The 13,165-nt window shown below is 30.6% G+C and overlaps 1 protein-coding gene across 1 annotated transcript in view; it reads right to left on the reverse strand.

Moving 5' to 3' along the window:
- MIPOL1 (mirror-image polydactyly 1) overlaps positions 1–13,165 on the reverse strand; it is a 366,103-nt gene that overhangs the window by 278,301 nt on the left and 74,637 nt on the right. The window contains exons 6-7 of the mRNA XM_023189671.1: positions 12,863–12,998; positions 11,114–11,219 (exon numbers count right to left, since the gene is read on the reverse strand). Of these exons, the coding sequence (XP_023045439.1) occupies positions 11,114–11,219; positions 12,863–12,998 (242 nt within the window). The remainder of the gene's footprint in view (positions 1–11,113; positions 11,220–12,862; positions 12,999–13,165) is intronic.

Raw genomic sequence — 13,165 nt, forward strand, 5'->3', positions numbered from 1 at the left:
AATGGAACAGGACAGAGCATCCAGAAATAAACCCACACAATTATGGTCAACTGATTTTCAACAAAGGTGCCAAGAACACACAATGGAGAAAGCACAATCTCTTCAATAAATGGTGCTGGGAAAATTAGATATCTGCATGCAGAATAAAAACAAGCATCATCTCATCCCTTATTCAAGAACCAGTTTAAAATGCACTGAAGACTAAAACATAAAACCTGAAAGTGTAAAACTACTAGAAGAAAACACAGGGAAAGTTCCATGACATTGGTTTAGACAGAGACTTCCTGAATATGACCCCAAAGGCACACGCTATGAAAGTAAAAACAGACTAATAGGATTGCATCAAACTAAAAAACTTCTGCACAGTTAAGGAAACAACAGTAAGAGACAACCTACAGTGTAGGAGAAAATATCTGCAAATGACACATTAATTAAAAGAATAATACCAAAAATATACCTGGAACTCGACTACTCAAGAACAATTAGCATGACCAACATGGTGGAACCATGTCTCTACTAAAAATACAAAAATTAGCCAGGCCTGGTGGCATGCGCCTGTAATCCCAGTTATTCGGGGGCTGAGGCACAAGAATTGTTTGAACCCGGGAGGTGGAGGTTGCAGTGAGCCAACACTGTGCCACTGCACTCCAGCCTGGGCAACAGAGTGAGGCTCAGTCTCAAAACTAAATAAAATAAAATAAAATAAAACGGGCAAAGAACCTAACAAATATTTCTCAAAAAAAGACAAATGGCTAACAGTTATATAAAGAAAGCTGAACATCTCTAATCACAAGAGAAAGGCAAACTAAAATCACAATGAGTTATCACCTCACCCCTGTTAGATTGGCTATTATCAAAAATATGAAAGATAACAAGTGTTGGTGTGGATGTGGAGAAAAGCAAATCATTACACAATGTTGGTGATACTGTAAATTAGTACAGCCATTTTGGAAAACGGTATGAGGTTCTACATGAAACTAAAAATAGAGTTACCATGTGATCCAGCAGTGCCACTTCCAGGTATGTATCCAACGGAGTTGAAAGAAGTACATTAAAGAGATGCCTACACTCCCATGCTCATTGCAGCATTACTCACAATAGCCAAGATATGGAAACAATGGATATGCCAATCAATGGATAAATGAATTTTTTTTAATGTGCTACAGTGGAATACAATACAGCCTTTAAAAGGTAGGATTTAGGTTTTTCAGCTGGAAAAGTTGAAAAAAAGAAGGAATATTCTGTCATTTGCAACAACATGGGTAGACCTAGAGGACATTATGCTAGGTGAAATAAGCCAAGTACACGGAGACAAATACCTCATGATTTCACATATGTGGAATCTAAAAATGTGGGACTCACATAATTAAAGAGTAGAACAAATAGCTACCAGAGGCTGGGGGTGAGGGTGGAGGAGGAAAGGAGAGATCTTGGTCAAAAAATAAAATTTTCAGTTCGACAGGAAGAATAGGTTCTGGTGATCTATTACACATCAAGGTGACTTATAATGAATAGTAATGTATATTTCAAAAAGCTAAAATAATAGATTTTAAATGTCCTCATCACCAAGAAACAGTAAGTATTTGAGGTGGTAAATATGTTAATCAGACTGATTTGATCGTTTCACAATGTATGTACATGTACTGAAACATCACATTGCACTTCATAAATCTGCAAATCATACATCAATTAAGGGAATAATATATACAGTTATTATTTGTCAATTAAAAATAAAACAAAAAACCCTCAAAACCAAAATTAAGGTATTACTGAATGACAAATTTTAACATCTATTAGATGTGAAATTTGTTGGTTATAAAAAATCCTGATTCTGGAATTCAGTACTTTCGAAGGATCAATATGCAACTCTCAAACATTTTTAGTAAAGAAAACTTAATTGTAAACACTGAGCTTTTCCAAGGTGGATGACTATTACAAAGTTCACTAGAAAATCAATATAGCATTTTAGTTGGAATTTGCTCATTAAACACCCACAGCTCTAATGCAAATTATGATGGAATGAATAAAGCAAATACGCATGCTTCTTTCTTTTTATTAAATGTAAAATCTACTGTTAATTGCATCTCATATGTCATACAAACTTTTCTCCTTAACTATTAAATAGAAGCTTTAACAAAAGTCATTAGAGATTCTCTTTCTTTGACTTGAATAAATTTCAATATTTGTTCAGTAAAGGTTCACAGCAGTTAAATTACATTAACAAATATTATTAGCTACTATGTAAGCCAACCAAGTAAAATACTTATAGTGTAGGTAAAACAAATCATTGGGTGTTTACAATAATATTTGGATATCTCCATTTTTAAACATGGTTATCAAATATCCTATAATTCTTAGTCAAATGAGAAAGATTCAGAGAGGATCACCCATACCCTCCTCAACCAAATACTCAAATTTGTTTAGTAAGCTAATTGTTTTCTAATATGGGCAAGAATAAATATGAAGAAGCTGAACCATACTAAGTATGAGTTTATTGAGTCAAGGCAGAGTACATATTTTCTTAGTAGACCCAAGTCTATTGACAAATCCATATTCCACACTTTTCAAACTACTTTTAAAATACAGTAAGAGTGAGACAGTACCTTGGATAACATTCTAGTTTAAACATTGGCTCATGATTCTCTAAATAACATAATTTGGAGGACAGACATTTTGCAAGAAAAAAAATCCATCTGTTAACATCCTATGGTAGTTATGTAAATATAAAAGACTAAATTAAAAAGAAAGAAAAATAAATCATTAGGATTTTAAACATATCAAATAATAATTGGATAATAATTCATGTTGGAAAATTCTAAGCAATATAGACAATAATTTTGTAAAAGACCAGATTTACTACATATAAAAGAATCTCAGATTCTATGAATATCTACCATTACAGTTTTACATGAGCAATAACCATCTGGAGAAGAATTATAATGATGTTACATTGATTCCTTGCAAATCTGAGAACAATTGGCATTTATAAAACCACCAAATATATATTCTAGAACTACAAACACTATATATTTTAATTTCCTTAATAATTGTAATTTTTGCTTCTTTGCATAAACTGGTTATTGGAAATTTTAAAATAGATGTTAGATGACCCACACCAGTAGAAAATTAACCAAAACCTACTCAAATTAGTTCAATGTTTCTGTTTTTGGCATAACAATGCTGAATTCAACTGATTACTCCAGAACTTCTTTCATAGATGGGACTATTTATTTTTTTAAAACAGGACTTTGCAACATTTTATACAATTACTTTGTAAATAACTTTTTCTGATTAAAAAGTAGTACAAACTCATAAAAATTTAAAGGAGAAAAATATTTAGTATAGCCTTGTAACCCTGTAATTAAAATGAGCAGCATATGTTTCTATATGCTTCAGTACTCTTCAAAAACATAAAATAGCACATGAAATTTTATCATTTGGACATGCTATATATGATTCAACTAAGATGTTCCTAATATGAGATTATACAGTTTCCAACTATTGGCTATATAAACAACACTGTAATGAATATCTTTGTATACACATCTTTATGTATATACATACCTAATTAAGAAAATTACTAGAAGTATGATGACTAGATTAAAAGTCAGCTTTTAAAACTCTTTTTTTTTTTTTTTGAGACGGAGTCTTGCTCTGTCGCCCAGGCTGGAGTACAGTGGCTGGATCTCAGCTCACTGCAAGCTTCGCCTCCCAGGTTAACGCCATTCTCCTGCCTCAGCCTCCGGAGTAGCTGGGACTACAGGCGCCCGCCACCACGCCCGGCTAGTTTTTTGTATTTTTTAGTAGAGACGGGGTTTCACCGTGTTAGCCAGGATGGTCTCGATCTCCTGACCTCATGATCCCCCCGTCTCAGCCTCCCAAAGTGCTGGGATTACAGGCTTGAGCCACCGCACCCGGCCTAAAACTCTTAATATATACTTCAAACTTTCCTCTGTAAAGTTGCTGTAAATTTAAACACTCAGTGTCAGTACAGAAACTGTTCAAGATTAATTTGAAAATTATGCAAAACAGTATGTTTCAGTAGCAAGACAATGAATCAAAAGCATTTTTTTAAAAACCCTCGATTACTATACACATGTATTTACTATAGAAAACTCAAAGACTTTATAAAAAAGTTTTCTGAAAATATGTTCTATGCTTACATGAAAATATGTTCTATGCTTACATTCAAAGATTTAATATATGTGATATTGGAGCTACCTTTTCCAATGTGAAAGAGAAAAGTTTATCCCTGAAGCATTAAAATCGGTATTGATAATTGTGTGCCTTTTGAAATATAACTTAAAAATTTTTTGTGTATTTACTAAACACACTATCAGTATTAAATTTTAATAGATACCAATATGAAAATTCTTTGAAATATAAGTGCTATCTAAACATTTTCTAATCTCATTTCCTCTTTAGAATCATTAGACATATGAAAAAGTCTTTAGATAACTTTCTGAAAAGTTTTATTTTTGTTATTTTTATGTTGTAAATACCTTAATTACATATATTTTCAAATGCTTGACATTATGCTAAAGTCCACTGTATGTTAAACCCAATAAAATATTTCCAGCTGTTGGCTATTCTTACATATAACGGATCCTCTGTCTACTCCAATTTTATTGTTTTTCCAGAAAAAAACCGAACTTTTCTAGGAAGCAAGGATACAAAATTGGTTATATTCTTTCCTCAAGTATTATTTGACCTGGCACTCGTCAGAATTCATTCTGATTCATATCCATAGAATTCTGTAGCCAAAGATAGTAATATAATCAATAGTCTATCAATATTTCTACCTGCTGTGTTTCACAGAGATGGGCCTTCATGTTATCTGAAATTAGTGGTCATATTCTTGAAATCCCTTTTCTTTTCCAATTAAAAAAATAAATACAGATATAAATTTAAGGCAGCATTATAATTTAATACTGTTAAGGCATTGAAGTATTAGGTTAAAGGCTATCACATTTTATTGATGCCCATTATATACACAGAAAAATTAGATTCCAATGTGTATTATTTCTTAAAGATAAAAATTATGCCATTTTCTATTCTGGTAAAGAAAATTAACTTTTGTTCCTCTTAGATGGTCAACATCATCTGAGATATGATACATAGTAACAGATAATCTTTTCACAAGAGAATAATGTAAACATTTTCTATAATTTTTTTTCCCATTTTAATCCACTAGAGTATCTTGATATACTTGCTATTAAAGTATATCAATTAAACTCCTCTTCTCCCTACCAAAAGAAAATAAACATTTTCTGTAATAAAAATATATTGACAATATATTTTTTTAATTTACAAAGTATCAGTCTAAATTTGCATGCATAGAAAGGAATCTATGTTTAAAGAGAAAAATCAAATGCTTGCATCATCAGTACAAGTAAGTTAAGCAAACTACGTAACCATTGAATTACATGTTAAAATGCAGTAAGATAGATTAGAAGAAAGATAGATAGATAGATAGATAGATAGATAGATAGATAGATAGATAGATAGATAGACAGACAGAGACTTAAAAACACAAGACTTAGGAACTAAGGAGTTCTTTTGGCTAAAACCTAATATTGGCTTTATTTCAGTTTAATTGGAAGAGGATCTCAAATTCATCTTCTCCATGAGATATCAGGAACCTGGATTTCTCTTTGTACCAAAGGTTAATAAGAAATGTGTCTGCAAAAGTCAAACAGCATTAAATACCAAAAACTGATTATTATTCTACAGGAGTTGTTCTGTCATTCATAATCTCTCCATGCGCCAACCTTCCACAGCTAATCTTTAATGGATGACATGCAAGAAAGAAAAATAACTAACATATAAAGCAGAGGCTCTAAAGTGAGCTTTTAAGAAATAGAAAAATAAGGCTTTTAAAGAAATATAAATATTTTAAATATCACAAAATAACATATAAAACACTATTTAAATAAATACTTTTATGTAAAATTCAAGCATCATCTGCATACTATAAAAGCAACAGAATAGAATATAATAGAATAACAAAAATTAAAGAGACAAAAAACACTAGATAATGCCCACTGGGACTGTTTGGGAAAAATGAAAGGTTTAATTGAACAAGCTATTTTTAAGATGCATAAAAACACATCATCACTGACATAAGAGCAAATTAATGGCTGCAAATCAGGCCATAGCATACTATCTCTCATTGTTAAATTCAATTGAACTAAAACCAATTTTAAAATGCTTGTGTTTTAATGACTTTTTTTAGGTGAGAAGAGATACATACCTAAAGAACAAAAATGCAGTGTTTCTTCTCTGCTTCTCTAAAACATCCCCTAGCATTTGAAGGTCATTCATACAATTTTCAAATAATATTACCCACATGTATAATTTAATGAGCTAAAACTCAGTAAAAAGTCTTAAACAGCTACGATGAAGTAAATAATTAACACATAGGGAGTGAGATGGTCATTTCAGCTTTTCCTAAGACTAAATAAGACCTACTTATTATACATTCTAACTTTTTTTTTACAGATTTTAAATTTTAAAAAATATTTCAACACTTTTGAAATAAAGTTAATTCTAAAAATCAAGGAAAACTCAAAACTGGGGATCAAACTAAATTATTAATAAAAATTCTTTGTAAACTGTTTTAACAAAAGAAACAAAAATCAATTCCTTGTGAAACAAAACCATATATAAATTACTATCCCATACTAATTATATAGATAAGTATGGGATAGTTATTTACATAATCACACATTTAGGAACACTTTGAGTATGTCCTCTATTAGATGAAGAAGTCTTGAGAAAACAAGATGGTTACAACATCATCATCTTGTCATCATAATTATTATTGAGTGCCTTCTATGGGTTAAGCACTTCATAAACATTATCTCACTTAAGCATCACAACAACCTATAGTAGATTTTAACTAATGCTTAGTGAGGCTGTCATTACACATGATAAGTGGCAAAAAGATTAGAACAAAGGTCTGAATTCAAAGTCTGCGCATTTAATCACTACTTACAACATGTATGGTGTATTATGATTTCAGAGAAGTAATAACAGGCAAAAAAAAAAAAATGCCTGAGATCCCAAATCTGTCTTATATGCTGATCTATATTCAGTGTCTAATACAGTGCCTAGAACATAACGAGTCTGCAATAAATATTTGTCTGATTTGTAAAGAAGTAAGCATAGTTCCTGTGAAACATTTAAGTGCTTAATAAACAGTATCAAGATGGTGACAATGACAATAATGATGGTGAAGTGAGAAAGGAAAAGAAAGGTAAGGGAGTCAACCATCAGAGATTTTAACATGATAGGGGACACAGCTGAGTTTCAAACTCTCATAAAATCACATTGGTTATGAAAAAACCAATGGGGAAACAAAGGAAAAAGACTTGAAGCTAAGTAACGGTCTACATAAAAGTTCATCATAGGTACACACTGCATAAAAGCTCAAATATTTTGCACCCCATTTCTTTTATTTTGAATTAACATTTGAGTAAAATGTATTAGTGATATTAAATATTTGTATCTCAACTGCAGTTTTATTAATAATCAAATACTTTGTTTCTTCTTCTGTTTGTCCATTTTTCAGTTTAGTGCCCTTTCAAAATCTATTAACAGTAGCCCATTAATTTTTACTTAAAAGCCAAACAGAATAAAATGTATTCTCACAACTGCTGGCAATAATGACATCAAAGATTTAAGAATTTCATAAACATAAAGCAACAAAATAATATTAATTTGAGCCATAACTTACTGAGTACTAGTTATATACCATGTTCTTTGATATATTAACACTAATCCTTAAAATCATCTGGTAAGTTGGTTAATATTCACATTTTACATGGGAGAAGATAAACCCAATGAGGTTAAATAACGTGCCCAACGGTAGAGAATCAGTATCAAGTGTCCAAGCTGTAATTTGAACCTGGATCAATGTGACTCTAAGGATTTTGGTCTTCCCAATTGCTCCAAACTGCCTACTGAGAACTGGACATCTTTTGTTTTATGTGGTCTTGACTGTACCAGAGTCTTATAAATTATACAATCATCTTGGAAGACAAGATAGACTAATGTATATATGATACATAATAAACATAAAGATATAAAAATAAATACGAGGAAAAGCTGAAAGACTAAAAAAATGGCATGGGTAAAAAATGGCAAAACTGGATCACAGCCATCATATGGTTTTCATAAAACCATATGGTCTTTATGTCTCAAATTTTAAGATTAGAGTGCAAGTAATTTCTTAAAAAAAATCACATCTTTTGAAAACAATGTTGGTTTTTTTTAACACTAAATCTATGCTGATTATAGAAAATCTGAAAAAGGCAGAAACTGTTCACTGAAAAATTAATAGTTTCACTTAAAGACCACCAACATTTGCCTCTTATTTTATATAACATACATGTATATATATTGTTATTTTTATAAAATTATATTATAGTTTTTCCCCTATTTCTTTCACTTAATAGTTATGAAGTTTTTCTCATATCCTCAAATATTCTTAATTATTATAAAATGTCTCAAATTATAAATGTATCATAACTTATTTAATAATTCCCTTATGGTTAGACTGTTTTTAATTCTCTTGCTATAGCAACTAATATTATATGAGTATCTTTATATATAAATCTCTGTATTTTACATACTCTAAGAAAACGCCTACTATTTCCTTATGGTACCTCATATTTTAGTTAACATTTTATTTTTAAAATCTATAGTCAGATTGTCTCCTATTTGTTGTTTCCAATGTTTAGTTTTTATAAGTATTTCTTTTATTGTGAAGTGGTTTGATATTTTTAAACATATATATTCTGCTTAAGTACATTATAATACTTATGTATGTGTGCATGCTTATATTTTGCCAAATACACATTTTATTTCAAATATAAAAATGAGCGGTCATAGAAACAAACATCCATGCATATGTGGATTATTTGTTCTTTCACATTACAAGACATAAAGAATTCATTAGATGTAATCATAGTCCTATACTGCTCTTTTTTCTATTAAGATACTAACAAGGTAGTTTTTGTTGTTCTGTTTTGCTTTTTGACTGTACCTCCTATTCATCAGATAGAAAATAAGTTTATTTAAAACAAGCTTATTTAAGACCATACATAAAATGGGAAAATATGAAAAAGTTCAAAAGTCCACCAAAGGGTCAGTTACCACATTTTCTGTTGTTTTAAACCAATGAATTTCTTCAGCAATTCATATTTTTATTTTGACATAATAATAATAATTCTTTCTAATGTTATAGGCAAAATACTTTGTCTCTTCTTAAAATGAGATAGAAGTAAAATATTAAAGAAGAAAGATATACTTTGAAAATTTATACCTTAAAAAAACTTTGGGGAATTTTCATTTTGTGTCATTTTTATAAGCAAATGGTTGGACATATCTCTTTTAACTAGATTGTTTTGTTCCAGAGAAACTAAATAACACTATTATTTTCATCAATTTAGAATGCTATAAACATTTTATTAAACATCTTTTAAATAATTGACATTTATTAATATAATATTTTGTTATTAATGAGAAATATAATCATAAGAATAACAAAGTAATCAAATTATTTCCATTTTATGAATGCATGATTCAAACTGTTCAAATGGGAACCCTTAAATAAATACCAATAAATAAATATTTGAAGTATCTGCTTGGCTACATTATAAAAAAATCAAGGAGTAAATATTATTGCTTAATTAGGTTTCCCCTCCAAGAAATAAATGGGCTAGGGCTAGGCAGACACATTAATTCATGATTTTCAATAGGTTATGAAAACCCAAATCTTATTAAATTATTTCTGTAAGACATATGCAAAGTTAACATTATGCAAATGCCTTAAAACAAAAATCTTGTAATAGTATCCAAAACAAATTTCTTGTAATAGTATCCTAACAATTAGTATATTTATATATTTGATTATGAAAAGCTAAGAAATTGCCAAGTTGTTCTGAATTTATATTTGAAATACTTATTTTTAACAAACTATTAATTTTCCTCAAAATATGTTGCTCTCATATTTTCCCACACACAAAAATGAAAACGTTGTGGTAGTTTAACACTAACAGAAAAGCAACCATCTAGTATTCAGCTGGTGTATTTATTTATGGTCATCTTTGTTATATTTTCATAGCAATGTTTAGTTCTATTTTCCACAGTAATATTTTAAAGACAAGCTCTACTAGTTAATCAAATCTCTGACCTAAAATAATTCTTTCACATATGTAATCCCATTAAAGTGACTTGCAAAGCATGATGATAACCTCAGACTAATCACAAAATTCAATTGTTTCTTAAAAGCATTCCAAATGATATAAAAATGTTAAAATCAGTGATGTCTAAAATGGCTCTGAATGCTAATGTCTATTACTCTATGAAATTTCTCTTTCCTTAACATACTAAAACAATGTGAGAGAGACATTCACAGTGGCATACACAGATGGAGATCACAGACTATTGAGAATCATTTCATTGTATCTATAACACATCAAAAACACATTAAAAAATTTCTCCTTACAAAGACCTGTGAGTAAAGATAGACTCCAGAACATATTTAAGGTAATCATTTATAATCTGAAAGTTTGGCAACCTTTCACTTTAATCTCAGGGAAAATATTATCTCTATTAGCATCTACATCATCAGATGAAAACTTATTAATTACACAAAACAGATTTTGTAATCAAATGTAGGTTTCCATTGGCAATGAATATGTGACTATCTTCATACAAAGGAGAAGTATTTCCTCTCAACAAGCTAAAACAATAAGTGGTATTTGAACTGCTGGTTGAAAGGTAGAGGCACTGGTAATCATTATTTCCCCTTGTTTGTTCAGCCCCTTCCAACAAAACAAACAACCTTTTTGTGATTGGATTGACATGGTGTTAACAATGCATTTAATGCCCAAATCAGTATGAATACAGGTAAAGCTCTCACTAATACCAGTACCAGGATGTTAAAGCCACCTATTTTCTAAGCAGCCAAAAAAAAAAAAAAAAAAAGGAAAGAGCTTCCCCTCCTTTGGCAAATAAGCCAGTATGCTAGTATTCACCAAGACACATCATATAATAACCTTGTGCGTGATTCTTCAGGCCATATGTTAATACTCCTCTACTATACCTGCTGTGTTTTCAGCAATTTTAGCTTCTGTTTCTTTCTCTTGGAGTTCCAGCTTAAACTTTAGTTTTCTCTGTTCTTTATCTTCTTCAGCCAATTTCTGTTGAAGCTAAAGCACATTAAAAAAAAATCATGGATTTTTATCTCACAAAAGTCTTGCAAAAATATAATTAATTTCAAAGTTTTTGGTTTTTTTCTAAATTCTTATATAATATTATATTTAACTGCCTAGATATATAACTCCAGAAAAAAATTAAAAATTTAAGCTATTTATAAAGTAATAATTACCTGTATTATATAGAAATTATAAAAACATCCCAATATACACTTAATTTATGTGTACACGTGCATGAATAGGCAAATGAAATTCAGAAGACTAACACTATTCTTAAAAATAACTACTGCAGGTAGGGTGCGGTGGCTCACGCCTATAATCCCAGCACTTTCGTAGGCCGAGGTGGGCGGATCACCTGAGGTCAGGAGTTTGAGACCAGCCTGGCCAACATGATGAAACCCCATGTCTACTAAAAATACAAAAAATTAGCTGGGTGTGGTGGCGGGCACCTGTAATCCCAGCTATTCGGGAGGCTGAGGTGGGAGAATCACTTGAACCCAGGAGGCAGAAGTTGCAGTTGGCCGAGATCGCGCCATTGCACTCCAGCCTGGGCAACAAGAGTGAAACTCCATCTCAAAAGAAATAATAATAAAAACAACTACTGCAAAAGCAGTCTCATCCATCCTTTTTTCTTAATGCAAAATATTTGGAGGGGATTTTCCTAATAAAATAATAGATACCACTGCTTTACAGTTTCTCTTATTAAGTCCAATATTTTGAAACAAAATTAAGACAATAATCTTAATATCTGATACAAATCTCCCTTTGAGAATACTACCCCATCATATTCCATTTAAATTGGCATTGACACCTGACTCATAATTGGCATTTAATAAATAACTGCTAAATGAAAGTACAGAAAACGTCTCATACAGAATCCCTCCAAATGTTTTTTTAATTCCTCCCTAGGTTTTTGTCATTTTAGTTGTTTTCCTTCAAACATGATCAACATTCCTAACATCATGCTTCAGTTTGATTAGGTCACACAACTAGAATATTAAAATCAGAGAAGTATGTAGAGGTTAAAAAAAAAGAAGAAGACACAGAAAATGTACATTATTTAGTAAAATTATTTAATGATCACATGACTATAACTAGAATAAGAGTCAGAACAGAAGATAAAACATAACGTGACAAATTGGACTGGACAAAATGCAGCAGTATAAGATTAACACAAGGTAAATGACAATATGGCCAAGTCTTTTTACTGAAATGTTTAATTACATATATTACTGAGGTCAAATATGGGGCATGGATACTAATAAAGAAAAAAATTAAGATAGTAACATGAAACCAGTACATTCTATCTCTCATTCTCTATAATGCTGAAGTACAGTTTTACTAAAATTTGAATGAATCTTTTTTTTTCTTTTTTTAAAGATACCTATTCAAGAACCAGGGGCTTATGAAAAAGGAAGTGCTAATGTGGACCAGCAAGGTAGGAAACCAAAAAAATGTTTTCATTGTCAACCCTTTAACTCAACCACACCCTGATGGCAAGGTATGGCAAAAACATAAAGCTACTGTTAAATGATTAAAGTAAAAAATAAAACTGAATTATGATGGGCAACAAAGGAAATTTAGAAGATCAACAGCTAAAACCATACTATGCAATTATCAGACTTTCCATATTATACCTTTTTATTGCTTGTTCTGAGAATATCCAATTCTTTTAGAAGAAATGCTATTGTCTTCTCTTTATCTGAGTCTGAAGTAACTTGACAAGGAGTCATACATTCATAATGCATATCATTGTGCCTATGTTCCATAATGCTGTAATAAAGAAACTGATTAATATTTCAGAGTAAGATAAACTAATTTTTTGACATTTTGTATGCTACTTGAGAATAGTATCAACTTGTAAGTAAACAGTATAAAGGAAGGGAAAGAAAAAGAGATGCGCTGGTTTTTTGAAGGCCTTATATTAAATTTGTAAGCAT

Source organism: Piliocolobus tephrosceles, chromosome 6 (assembly GCF_002776525.5).
Source record: "Piliocolobus tephrosceles isolate RC106 chromosome 6, ASM277652v3, whole genome shotgun sequence".
NCBI classification, from domain to species: domain Eukaryota; kingdom Metazoa; phylum Chordata; class Mammalia; order Primates; family Cercopithecidae; genus Piliocolobus; species Piliocolobus tephrosceles.